Here is a 14,586-nt window from a genome sequence, read left to right on the forward strand (position 1 = left end):
TATGTACACAGCTACAAAAAATACAGATGTAAACTCTCTAGGTAGATAGTGTGGTCTACAGCTTATCATGAGATAATCTACCTCAGGCGAGCAATAGCTCGAGTCTTCCTTACATATCGTGCACCAGCTGTTATTTACAAAAATACATAGTCCGCCGCCCCTTGTCTTACCAGACACAGCTGTTCAATTTTTCCGGTACAGTGTATAACGAGCCAGCTGTATGTTGATAGTATCGTCGTTCAGCCACGACTCCTTGAAGCATAAGATATTACAGTTTTAAATGTCCCGTTGGTAGTTTAATCTTCCGCGTCAGTCATCGATTTTATTTTTCCAAAGATTGCACGTTTGCTAGCGGAATGGAAGGAAGTGGGGGTTTATTCAATCGCCTACGAATTCTCAGAAGGCAGCCTGCCCTCTGGCCCCTTTTTCTCCGCCTCCTCTTCACGCAAATCACAGAGATCTGGGCCTGTTCCCGAGAAAGCAGTATATCTCTCTCACTCTCTCACTCTCTCACTCTATGATTTATTCCCTCTCCCTCTCCCTTACTCTCTCTCTCTTATCCTCTGCCTCCCTCTCTCTCCCTTACTCTCTCCCTCGTTCTCTCCCCCTCTCAATCTCTCTTCCCCATCTCTCCCTTGCTCTCTTTCTTTCTCTCTCTCTCTCTCTCTCCCCCTCTTTTTATCTCTCTCTCTCTCTCTCTCTCCCCCTTCTTGTGAACTCTGTTTGGAAGATCGACAACATTGTTCCAAAAAATGTTTGTATGAGATTGAGAAAAACTGTAAATACCATTCCCTAGCAATGAAATACTATGCCACTACTACTACTATTATCAATCATCACAGTGGTTTTAGCATGCCTGATGCAAACACAACAGTGTTGGTTTCACATCAATAACCATGAGTTCAATAGGGCTATGTGAAGTGACAGAGCGAAGCTGAGAAGGAACGATAGGAGAAACGATAGATTTCAGAGGCAAACGTCCACATCTGAGGAGAAAAAGAACACAAAAAATAGTTTTATGATTTATTCCTCAGTTTGTGAGCACAGTGGGTTTCTGTTGCCTCTGAGACGTAAATCCGATGTTATCTAATGCAAATTTAATGTAAGAAGCTGCTTTTTCTCAAAGAGACCAATGAGGCTTTAAGCCATGAATATGGATGCCGGTCTATTTCAGAGTGATACTCTTTAAGGTATCTGTTAAAGCATATTTTTTTTTACATATTGACATGCATGTTTTTAGAGAAGACAAAGGAAGTCATTTAAATCCATTTGATTGGTACAAAACAGTTGGCCCAGAAGAATGTGAATGGATCAAATTGAACAGTCCCTTCCTTGACTCTTTCTTCAAGTCCAGCCCTGTAAAGTCAGGTTATATTCTGAAACAACAGACAACACAAAATGGACTCACCTCTGCCATTTTAGTAAGCTCAACCCAGTCGGCTTTGTTGTAACCACACATGATGCTCGAGATGACAATCTGAAAAGGAGAGAGAGGAGAGAGAGCGAGAGAGAGAGAGAGAGAGAGAGAGAGAGAGAGAGAGAGAGAGAGAGAGAGAGAGAGAGAGAGAGAGAGAAAGAGAGAAAAAGAGAGAGAGAGATTAAGAGAGAGGAAGGGAGAGAGGGAGAGAGAAAGAGAGAGAGGGCAAGTAACAACTGTGATTTCACCTGCTGTGCCTTATCTTGTCTGAGAGCCTGAGAACACATAGTGGTTTCAAAGACTACACAAACATCTGAGAGAATAACAGAGGAACAATATAATGTGTCTTTCGCCCATCAGTCCTCCGCACTCAATCCTCAACGGTCCTCAGTCCTGTTGTGGAAACTATAATCTACCCATAAAGTAGGGGAGATATAACTCTCCCTTTCATTGCTTTGGATTTTAAAAGACACAAATAGGCTGATGTGTCCACAATGCACAGAGGGACATGCCTGCCTGTGATATAAGTGTGTGTTTGATTTTATAGATCCTGCATCTTTCCGTGTCCGTATTGTTGGAGACTTGTGATAACCCTTCATCCTCTTTACCATGGGAGTCGGCTACTGAACTGCAAATATTGATTACGGGCCAGTTGAAGTGGAAATGAATAGCAAACAATGCTACGTTTCTCCCCCGATCCACTCTCAAGTGGCACATGCTACGTACAGTGGCCAGACTATTGTTGGGAAAAAGTCTTTAGTATCTATTCACATTGTTTGAAGACAGAAGGAAAGGGACAAGACAGACAAACGTACATGCAGACGTGCCGACAGACAGACTGACAGGCGGTGTGCACTGCAGTAGAACCGTTCTAGCTGAACCCCATCCCGAGGAGGCGGTTTATGGGGTAGAGTGAATTGCAGCGATAGTGGGGCATGTGTCTGTCTGTTTGTCCGTCCATCCTGCGGCTTGCCTGTCTGTCCGTCTGCCTGTCTGTCTGCGAGGAGCAGAGCAGAGCCAAGCCTAGCAGGGGGATCCTCCTGTTATCTCTTTAATAATGTAGTAGTGTGAGTAAGTGAGCCCATCCACCAACACCCTCTACACTGCCTCTCCAGGGACCCCCGGCAACACGGCAACTGTCAATCACCGCTGATATGGAGATATTAGAAGAGGGGAGGATGGGGCTGCACCTTTTCACTTTCTTCCCGCTCCCTCTTTCTCCCTTATTCTGCCTCTCTCCTGCTCCCTCTCCCTCTCTCTCTCCCTTTCTTTCTGTCAATTTGTCCCTATGTTTCCCTGTTAGTCTCTCTTTCTCTTCCCTTTTTTACAATTCCATTCCTCAGGTGCAGCATTATTACAGGCATGCCCGCTGCCTGTAAAACCTGACACACACACAGAGACCACTCCACTCCACAGTCTCAATCAGTCCCTGCAAGGGAGAGGTGTCTCAATCTCCCCAGCCCCTACAATTTCACATCATTTGGGGAGGGATTTTGCTATTAATCACTCCCCTTCTCTGAGTATTCATTTTGCCGAGCGGAATACACCGGTGACCTTTAACCTCCGGGAGGCACGCGCTGGGATGAGTTTGGCTCTGCCTTCACCAAGGACGCCCTTCAAAGCAACCCAGGTGGACCGAGGATGGTAACCCACAAGGTCACGTCATGTTGAAGACGAGCGCAGAGGAAAACAGGAATAATGAATGGGAATAATGGGGGAGGGAGAATGGCCTTGACCTCCCTGAAATCAATGGAAAAAAATTAATGGATGTCTCTCAATGGGAGCTACATATTTATGTTTTACTGCGTTGGTAAGTAATTTGGGGAGGATGGAACAAGGGGATGGGCTCTGGCAACCAGGTAAAGGAAATAACAGGAGGATGAAGGTCGGAAGAGGTCAATTGTGAAGAGGATTTCTGGACCTGAGCTTGGTGTGGAAGCACAGCAGTGTAATACAGTGTAATCACTGTAGACTAAATGGGACAGTCTGACATGAATATACAGCAAATACCCCTACAGGAAACACAAATAATCCCTGAGGAGGTGGGTATTATGTTCAATGAGACAGGCTCACTGCATTTTTCACTGTAATTCATTCTGGACTAAATAAATGTTTGAGTGACATTTATTTAGCTGAAAAAGATTGGTTGAGTCTTCAAATAGTAAACTACCGAACCGAACCAAGCCAAACGGAGCTGTGCTGTGTTGGCCTGGTTACACATCCACCAAAGTTGTTACTGGAAGCAAGCTGAAAAGACTATGTGAGAGTATCGTAGCACAAATCGGTTCCAGTAGATAGTGTGAAATGGGCATCTGTGGAAAAGAGTGAACTCACATTCTTGGGGAAGTCTGTCTTCAGCTCTTTGACACCCTGGCACCAGTAGGCAGCTGTCTTCTCACTGATCAGTTCGATGTTGAGGAAGGAGCCCTGTCCGGGGCCGAACACATGACCTGACGTGGTGCCACGCACGATACGGGGAGAAACATTAGTCACCAGGTCCTGTGGGAAGAATCACAGGAATGAGAGAAATGACGCTCCAAGAAACAAAATGGCTGACTGTTTTGTTAGGTCAGGCCAGTGATGGAACGAGCGAGATTGATCCATTACCATGAGGGCCAGGATTTTTTCCTGGCAATAACTGTTCAGTATAATTCGGGCTGTGGTGGAATTATTGTAATCAAAAGGAGAGACTTTTAGATTTCTTCAAAACAATCAACTTTATTATTTAATTACTGCAGTAATGGAGCTGGTCGGTAATCACCCCTGGATGTGATCACTGAGAACTCAACGAGCTGGTTCGAGGCACAGCATTTTATAGCAAAGTCCATCCTCCTTCAGTCTACATGACAAACAACAGATGTATGGAATGGGTCACAAGGTTAAGATTTGCATGAAAGATACTTATAATTCACAGCAGACAGTATCTGCTGTAAAAACAGTTGTCATTGTGTAGAAACCAGGGTCTGTCCCCCAACTCCATACTGGAGCCATCTCCCCCTGGTACCCCAGTACAGAAACATTAACTCATGTTCTGGAATGCGGTATCACCCAAAGACATTGTAAATCTTCTAGAGGCCCATCCTCAGTAGAACACACACAGATGAGCGTTCTAACAACCACTTATTCTGTTGCATAAAACAGCCATTTGATGCAATAACAGCCTTATAACATAATCTTGTAATTTCTACCATAGGGCTCAGAGATTTTCCTTGTCAGGCCAATTGGTCAACAAAATCTCCTGCTAACATGACTCATCTGCATGAACAACATGACATTACATCTTATGAATAGGAGGGAGGTGCAATGTCAATATTTGATAACTATAATGTCACTTAATTGTGAAGCTTCAATTGTGAATCTGAATGTCATGTTTGATTCAAAGCCAATGAGAAGAGCTGTTGAATCTAAAGAAGTACCACTCATATTCATGATATACAGTTACTTATAAATTCACCACAGAGACATTGATTTTTTGAAGATGTTTCATTCTGCTCTGGTTACTATTACCAATTAGTAGAAACCAATTTGCATAATCAAATTTTAAAAAACGAGTGCATATCAAACGATTGCAACAATAACACACTAATAGATGTAATGATATTTGGTTTATGTAGTATCTTTAGATAGAAGAAAAATGTCATTAATGATAGAAAGTAACGCAGACATAATCTGCAGTAGGTTTATAATCCTAAACTCCTAAACCAATGCTATCGTGGCGAAAATTCAAGAGAGCATCACAGGCAACAGTAGAATTCATTGTGATCACGAATTTGTTTCCCTGTGACATCTGCTGTGTTCACTGCTAATAGCTGGGCTTTATCCACAGGGCAATGTTTGAAGGATTTAGCTCAGCGCTGCACTGTGAGTTCAGTCAACTATGAAGGCAGCTCCTCGCTAGCTAACCCTGATGAAGTGCAAGACAAGTCAGGACAAATTGTTTGAAGTCGGCGAGTAGAAAGGAATACGAATGAGATTAGATAAAGCTCTGGACAGACGTGGGAGCCACGTCTTTCGATGAACAAATACGGAATGATGGGTGAAGGGTTCGATGCGTTTGCACATACGGAATCAATCACATAAAATAGTAAAGTAATCCATAATGCCAAAACACATAGGCTAGGCTACAGTACCACGCACACGCAACCACGCACACACACACACACACACACACACACACACACACACACACACACACACACACACACACACACACACACACACACACACACACACACACACACACACACACACCACCACCACCACCACCACCACCACCACGTAATACATGCACCTGTGAAGAAAACATAGCCAGTAATCTCTGTAACAACATAAAATCAAATCAAATTGTATTTGTCACATAAGCCAAAGGGGGGAGCGTCAATGTAAATAGTCCGGGTGGCCAGACTATTTACCACCAATCCACATGTACTACGGTCCTCAACAAGGATTTAGATACTATAGGTTACCGGGTCCATATTGTCTGGTTTTCTGCTAACCATTGGGCTATAACAACAGTCCAGGTCAACTAATCAATCCCCACAACCTAGCACCTTTATGAAAAGACGTGATAAAGAGTGCTCAGATATCACAGCCACGGCTCTAGCTCCTCCAACACAGAGACAACCAAAGATTGGCCGTCGGCCATGAGGAGGCACATTCCAGGTGATTACCGAACAGCGGTTAGTTACACGGTCTCTTCCCTCAAGACACTATTCTTTCTTTCTGCAGGGAGGAGAAGCGAGAGAGAGAGAATGATGGAGAGAGATAGAGAAAAAATAAAAATATTTTTAAAGCTGACACAGAAACCATTCGACCACAATTATCTCTATTACTACATCCATCATTATCGCCGGAGGGAGGGATGTACGTGGTCGGGGGTGGTGGTGGATGCTAGTAAGTGAACAATTCTCTCTCTCCCTCTCTCCCTCTCCCTCTACCTCTCCCTCTCCCTCTCCCTCCCTCTCCCTCTCCCTCTCCCTCCCTCTCCCTCTACCTCTCTCTCTCTACCTCTCTCTCTCCCTCTCCCTCTCCCTCTCCCTCTCCCTCTACCTCTCTCTCTCTACCTCTCCCTCTCTCTCTCTACCTCTCCCTCTCCCTCTCCCTCTCCCTCTCCCTCTCCCTCTCCCTCTCCCTCTCCCTCTACCTCTACCTCTACCTCTACCTCTACCTCTACCTCTCTCTCTCCCTCTCCCTCTCCCTCTCCCTCTCCCTCTCTCTCTCTCTCTCTCTCTCTCTCTCTCTCTCTCTCTCTCTCCCTCTCCCTCTCCCTCTCCCTCTCTCTCTACCTCTCTCTCTCCCTCTACCTCTCCCTCTCCCTCTACCTCTCCCTCGCTCTCTCGCTCTCTCTCCCTCTACCTCTACCTCTCTCTCTACCTCTCTCTAATCTCTCTCTACCTCCCTCACTCCTTTTTCTCTCTCTCTCTCCTACTCTTCATGGCGAGTTTAAATCCCTCTCTTTCCCCCCTCTCACCCCTCTCTCTTTCTCTTTCTCTCTCTTTCCCTTACTCTCCCTCCCTCCCTCTCTCTATCTCTCTCTTACTCTTCATGGCAAGTTTAAATCCCTCTCTTTCTTCTCGATCTCTCTTGGCAGATGTTTTTAGTAGTCCACTTGTTGCCCTGTCCTGCCCTGTGCTGGTTGCTGACTTGCCAGCCGGGTCAAGAAGAGCAAATGGAACATCACACAGCTCAATCATACCTTCAGCTATAGCTCTGGTGCCACCATGTTTTATCTATAGGTTAATCACCATGACCCTGGATTGAATGTTAAGCCATTTTATTCTATGTGACATTAGAGGGAGGGCAGCGGGCATATAATATATTGGGAGGTGATTCTATCTACTTTGTTCTGATTTCTTTGGTCCAGACAGGGCAAGTGACCTGCGTGTTAATTTACTTAGTTTTTTTTCTTTCTATTTGCCACTTTGATCTATGCATTTTTCATAAACAATCTGAATCTAATCCTCCTCCCATTTGTCATCTTAAGTGGTTTCATGACCCTGTAAGTTCCATTTAGAGGGAGAGGCATGCATACTCACGGTCTGGGCAGAGAACAGAGTTCCTAAGGGCTGTGGCAAATTGCTTTCAATATCTCGTTTTTCTCTTTCAATCAGAGCCACTACAGCGCAGCAGCTTTCAGTGCCTGGAAAGGCATGTCTTGGGTATGACCTAAAATTGTCATCTTTTAAAATCAGTCCCTTTATCACTCTGGGAGATGCATTCATGCTCCCTGTGTTTCAAACTTTTCTGGCTCATTTTGGAAATATTCTGAGATATTCATATATTCGGAAACTATAGGCAAAGAAATGCATCTAGGAATGCCATTTTGTGGCGAAGTACTGAAAGTGTACAATTGAGCTTCACATATAATATGAAGCGTTTTCTTGCCAAACACGATGCAAAACTAAAAGGTAGCAACAATAACAACGAGAGTGTACTTTGAGTGAAAATGTCATTTTGTGACCTACTTCCCTAACGGTGTTATAAACAGAGACATATTATGGGCAATTTAAACAATTAAAAATGCCCTCCAGCGATTGTTTAACTTTTTTCTGTTGAAAAGTGATATCCCATTGAAGTACTAAGTCATTTGAAAATGACTGCAAGAGAAATATAAGTGCCCTTGCCAAAGGGACTAAGTGGTCATAGTTAACACATTAGACAGAATGAACACATGCTGACTTCAGTGATAAAAAAAAACAAAGAATAAATAACATCGCTGAATTCAACCCCTCAGAAGGTAAATCTCAGAACTACCCTTCAAAAACAACGTCAACGAAGTTTGTGTATCACGAGATAGGTAAGTTTGTCCTGAGAATAGTAAACCAAGATTGACATGATTCTTTTTTTTATTTTTATTCATGTGATGCAAATAATGAGCTTCACACAATTACCACAAACAACAAGCAACCAGGCAATAAATTAGCTTCTCGTACAAAGAAGGCTAAACTCATAAAAATAACACCCACTGGTAATATACAAGCATTAAAAAGTTTTTTGTTACTGTAAATCTATAAAGTTTTGACATCTATAAAGTTCTTCCCACACACTGGTAAGTAGGCAGACTTTCACAAACATAGAATGACCAATTACATAAATCTCTCATCTGTAAATTTAGACCTGCTTTTCTCATAATGATTTAAGTTTCACACATAAACTATGAGACAGGGTTCAGCTGCTAGACAGAGTTTTAATTAGCAAACAAAGCGATTTAACTCTTCAGTTTTCAGGGACATGGAAAAAGTGACCCTTACATAAAGGGCCCTATTTTGACAAGGCAAGAAAGGCGCTAGTTTCGTTTCAACAAGATCCTAATACGCAGTGCTTGTAGTGGATTCTATTGAGGTGCCTAATTCTGTGGTGTGTGTGTGCGTACGAACACATTTTCTTCTATGTATTTAGGTAACGCTATGGAGTTACCCCGGCCTGTACCTGAATACCCGTGCTACACCAGCAGCAGAGGCCTCTGGGAGGAGGAGGAGCCACCCACACTGCATCCCCTATGAGATCACACATAACAAATTGGCACTAATTTCAGGAAGATGGCCGCCTAGTCTCTGGCCCTGTATCGATTTCCCGCCTCCTTCTGCCTTCTGGACACATGCAGCCATCAGGGACAGAGTGGGACGATGCTCACTGCTCACGTCTGATGAAGAGCAGGCAGCAGACGGACAGTACAGATGGGAGAGGCTTGGCTATAAATAGGGATGACATCTAGAAGCCGGATGGTTGACTGGAGAACAACACTGAGATCCCACCACCAGAAACGGAAATCCTTAAGGGGTCAAGTTGAATTAAATACGAATAAGGATACGTTATACATTTAAACAACCAGGCGGAGGTTGAATGAAGAGAGGATGAGCTTCGTATCTATCTTATATGCACGGATGGTAATCCTGACATAGCGTACGGTACGTTTTCATTCTTGAGTTTGAGGGAGTTCTTGCTACCTATGACTGAGACGTATATGTTCATTCTAGAGTATGAGGGAGTTGTTGATGACTATGAGTGCAGAGATAATTCCACACTATTGTTACCTTCTGAGGGCGGCCTGTGTGACACTCTTGATGTTTGCAATATCTAATTTGAGATACACATACAGTATTTCATATTATTGGTTGGAGCAAACAATATCTATTATTGTTTCTCAGCCCTGCCATCCTCTGCCTTTCCATATCTCTGCAGTGCATCTCACACTTACCCCTGTTTCTTCTGCCTATCAATGACAGTTTCCTATCTATACCACCTAGCTACCACCCAAAGAGACACAACAACGGGAATGAATCCATTCACCAACCACTGCCTGCTATTCTAGGCGTACCCCTAATTAAGCATCTAGCTTAATTAGACAATTTACTGGGTAATTAGTAGGCAATTAGCTGACATCTCTCTGATCTTTGCAGTACTGACTGCTTTGACAGCTCGGGCTCTGTGATATACGCTCTGGGTCCTCGCCAGCCTATGGCCATTTTCACTTATACTGCAGCGCAGTGGGGCGGAAATGGCACCTTGGTGCTTTGCCTGATTAAATATAATGTAACTGCAGGGGATACACATCTGTTTCATGGCCTGGAACATCCTTCCCATCCCATTTCACCGGCTCCACCGGGAACAGTTTTGACCACTGTTGACAGTCTGACAACGCCATCAAGAAATGCCCATGATCATCCAGCATAATTGTGCTGTAATGACAGGGGAGATGGGTAGACGAGGAAATGTAGAACCAAGCACTAGGACTTCCAAAATGGCCTTTTAGGTACGTTAATGTTGGGAGGAAACGTCTTGATCCTTACTCATGTGATCATGTAGGTTGATTCTTTGACCTGTCTATGCTGTGTGTGCGTTTGCATTATTCAGTTGCATGTGTGTGAGAGACTATACTATACTGAACAAAAATATGAATGCAACATGCAACAGTTTCAACGATTTTACTGAGTTACAGTTCATACGGCTGAAGTCGGACGTTTACATACACCTTAGCCAAATATATTTAAACTCAGTTTTTCCACAATTCCTGACATTTAATCCTTGATAAAATTCCCTGTCTTAGGTCAGTTAGGATCACCACTTCATTTTAAAAATGTAAAATGTCAGAATAATAGTAGAGAGAATGATTTATTTCAGCTTTTATTTATTTCATCACATTCCCAGTATGTCAGAAGTTTACATACACTCAATTGGTATTTGGTAGCATTGCCTTTAAATTGTTTAACTTGGGTCAAACATTGTGGGTAGCCTTCCACAAGCTTCCCACAATAAGTTGGGCGAATTATGGCCCATTCCTTCTGACAGAGCTGGTGTAACCGAGTCAGGTTTGTAGGCCTCCCTGCTCGCACACGCTTTTTCAGTTCAGCCCACAAATGTTCTATAGGCTTGAGGTCAGGGCTTTGTGATGGCCACTCCAATACCTTGACTTTGTTGTCCTTAAGCCATTTTGCCACAGCTTTGGAAGTATGCTTGGTGTCATTGTCCATTTGGAAGACCCACTTGCGACCAAGCTTTAACTTCCTGACTGATGTCTTGAGATATTGCTTCAATATACCCACATCATTTTATTTCCTCATGATGCCATCTATTTTGTGAAGTGCACCAGTCCCTCCTGCAGCAAAGCACCACAACATGATGCTGCCACCCCCATGATTCACGGTTGGGATGGTGTTCTTCGGCTTGCAAGCCTCCCCCTTTTTTCTCCAAACATAATGATGGTCATTATGGCCAAACAATTCTATTTTTGTTTCATAAGACCAGAGGATATTTCTCCAAAAAGTACGATCTTTGTCCCCATGTGCAGTGGCAAACCGTAGTCTAGCTTTTTTGGGGAGGTTTTGGAGCAGTGGCTTCTTCCTTGCTGAGTGGCCTTTCAGGGTATGTTCGATATAGGACTCGTTTTACTGTGAATATAGATGCTTTTGTACCTTTTCACAAGGTCCTTTGCTGTTGTTCTGGGATTGATTTGCACTTTTTGCACCAAACTGCGTTCATCTCTAGGAGACAGAACGCGTCTCCTTCCTGAGCAGTATGACGGCTGTGTGGTCCCATGGTGTTTATACTTGTGTACTATTGTTTGTACAGATGAGCGTGGTACCTTCATGCGTTTGGAAATTGCTCGCAAGGATGAAGCAGACTTGTGGAGGTCTACAATTTTTTTTTCTGAGGTCTTGGCTGATTGTTTTTGATTTTCCCAATAAGTCAATGAGGTTGAAGGTAGGCCTTGAAATACATCCACAGGTACACCTCCAATTGACTCAAATTATGTAAATTAGTCTATCAGAAGCTTCTAAAGCCATGACATCATTTTCTGGAATTTTCCAAGCTGTTTAAAGGCACAGTCAACTTAGTGTATGTAAACTACTGTCCCACTGGAATTGTGATACAGTGAATTATAAGTGAAATAATCCGTCTTGTAAACAATTGTCATGCACAAAGTAGATGTCCTAACTGACTTGCCAAAACTATAGTTTGTTAACAAGAAATGTGAGGGGGGGGGTTGAAAAACGAGTTTTAATGACTCCAACCTAAGTGTATGTAAACTTCCGACTTCAACTGTATAAGTAAATCAGTCAATTGAAATCAATTCATTAGGCCCTAAGCTATGGATTTCACATGACTGGGCAGGGGCACAGCCATGGGTGGGCCTGGGAGGGCATAGGCCCACCCACTTTGGAGCCATGCCCAGCCAATCAGAATAAGTTTTTCCCCTCAAAAGGGCTTTATTAAAGACAGAAATACTCCTCAGTTTCATCAGCTGTCCCAGTGGCTGGTCTCAGATGACCCCGCAGGTAAAGAAGCTGGATGTGAAGGTCCTGGGCTTGAATGGTTACAAGTGGTCTGCTGTTGTGAGGCCGATTGGACGTACTGCCAAATTCTCTAAAATTTCTTTGGAGGTCGGCTTTTGGTAAATTTGGGGAAACTAACATTCAATTCTCTGGCAACAGCTCTGGTGGACATTCCTGCAGTCAGCATGCCAATTGCATGCTCCCTCAAAACTTGAAACATCTGTGTCATTTTGTTGTGTGACAAAACTTCACATTTTAGAGTGACCTTTTATTGTCTCCAGCTAAGGTGCACCTGTATAATGATCATGCTGTTTAATCAGTTTTTTAATATGCCACACCTGTCAGGTGGATGGATTATCTTGGCAAAGGAGAAATGCTCACTAACAGGGATGTAAACAAATTTGTGCAGAAAATTTGAGAGAAATAAGCTTTTTGTGCGCATGGAACATTTCTGGGATCTTTTATTTCAGCTCATGAAACATGGGACCAACACTTGTTGCATTTTTATTTTTGTTTAGTGTATATGTTCATGTGTGCAGTCTGCGGTAAATCCATGTTCTAAAGAAACATATCCACCTTTACTATTGCAATCATTCAGTTCGATTTGATCAATCGCAAGGGGAGAGAAAACTTGGATATGTTTGTGTGTGTGGGGTGAGAGTGGTGTCTCATGAACTCCAGCCAATGACCCGCACATGAAACAAAAACAAACTTAATTCATTATCTCTCTGTTTTAAACCTGTCGATGAAAGCCGCTCATGACTCCAGTTCAGTTTGATCAGTGAGACCTCCTGGATGGGAGCCAAGGCAGCCCTTAATTTTGTATTATTTGTATTTAACCTTTATTTAACTAGGCAAGTCAGTTAAGAACAAATTCTTATTCATAATGACTGCCTACCAAATGGAAAAAGGCCTCCTGCGGGGACGGGGTCTGGGATTAAAAATATAATAAAAATATAGGACAAAACACACGTCACGACAAGAGAGACACCACAACGCTACATAAAGAGAGACTAAGACAACAACATAGCATGGCAGCAACACATGACAACAACATGGTAGCAGCACAAAACATGGTACAAACATTATTGGGCACAGACAACAGAACAAAGGGCAAGAAGATAGAGACAACAATACATCACGTGAAGCAACCACAACTGTTTCCATGATTGAGTCTTTGCATGAAGAGATGGAGAAAAAACGGTTAATTTTGACTGTTTTTTTGCAGCTCATTCCAGTCGTTAGCGTTAGCTGCAGCAAACTGAAAATAGGAGTGACCCAGGGATGTGTGTGCTTTGGGGACCTTTAACAGAATGTGACTGGCAGAACGGGTGTTGTATGTGGAGGAGGAGGGTTGGAGTAGGTATCTCAGATAGGGGGGAGTGAGGCCTAAGGTTTTATAAATAAGAATCAACCAGTGGGTCTTGCGACGGGTATACAGAGTTGACCAGTTTACAGAGGAGTATAGAGTGCAGCGATGTGTCCTATAAGGAGCATTGGTGGCAAATCTGATGGCCGAATAGTAAAGAACATCTAGCCGCTCGAGAGCACCCTTACCTGACGATCTATAAAGCGTTTAACACAAAATCCTGGGAGGGGCCAGCTGAGTATAAGACTGTATCATCTGCATATAAATGGATGAGAGAGCTTCCTACTGCCTGAGCTATGTTGTTGATGTAAATTAAGAAGAGCGTGGGGCCTTGGATCAAGCCTTGTGGTTCTCCCTTGGTGACAGGCAGTGTCTGAAACAGTAGATTTCTGATTTTATACACTGCACTCTTTGAGAGAGGTAGTTAGCAAACCAGGCCAAAGACCCCTCAAAGACACCAATACTCATTAGCCGGGCCCACAAGAATGGAATGGTCTACTGTATCAAAAGCTTTGGCCAAGTCAAAAAAATAGCAGCTCAACATTGCTTAGAATCAAGGGCAATGGTGACATAATTTAGGACCTTTAAGGTTGCAGTGACACATCCATAACCTGGGAAACCAGATTGCATACCAGAGAGAATACTATAGACATCAAGAAAGCCAGTTAGATGATTATTGACAAGTTTTTCCAACACAGGGCAAAATAGAAATTGGCCTATAACAGTTAGGATCAGCTTGATCCCCTCCTTTAAATAAAGGATGAACTGTGGCTGCCTTCCAAGCAATGGGAACCTCCCCAGAAAGGAGAGACAGATTAATAAGGTCAGAGATAGGCAATGATAGGGGAAGCAACCTTAAAGAAGAAAAGGTCTAAACCATCTGACCCAGATGTTTAAGGAGCTCCTGTAGCACCTTGGAGTCAGTGACCGCCTGCAGGGAGAAACTTTGTAGCGGGGCGGGGGAAAAATAGGGAGGAGCATCGGGGCTAGTCGCATTAGAAGGGGTGGGAGATGAGGAAATGTTGGAC

General features: G+C 43.4%; 1 protein-coding gene across 4 annotated transcripts in view; it reads right to left on the reverse strand.

The window, feature by feature from the left end:
- The window catches only part of LOC139550969 (dihydropyrimidine dehydrogenase [NADP(+)]), a 131,237-nt gene that overhangs the window by 41,056 nt on the left and 75,595 nt on the right, over nucleotides 1-14,586 (reverse strand). For all 4 annotated transcript variants that reach the window (XR_011670164.1, XR_011670166.1, XR_011670165.1 and 1 more), the window contains exons 14-15: nucleotides 3,752-3,916; nucleotides 1,409-1,477 (exon numbers count right to left, since the gene is read on the reverse strand). Coding sequence is in view for 1 of the 4 variants with exons in the window: in XM_071362278.1 (XP_071218379.1) it covers nucleotides 1,409-1,477; nucleotides 3,752-3,916 (234 nt within the window). In the remaining 3 variants the exon portion in view is untranslated. The remainder of the gene's footprint in view (nucleotides 1-1,408; nucleotides 1,478-3,751; nucleotides 3,917-14,586) is intronic.

The sequence above is a fragment of the Salvelinus alpinus genome, chromosome 23 (genome assembly GCF_045679555.1).
Source record: "Salvelinus alpinus chromosome 23, SLU_Salpinus.1, whole genome shotgun sequence".
Lineage (NCBI taxonomy): Eukaryota > Metazoa > Chordata > Actinopteri > Salmoniformes > Salmonidae > Salvelinus > Salvelinus alpinus.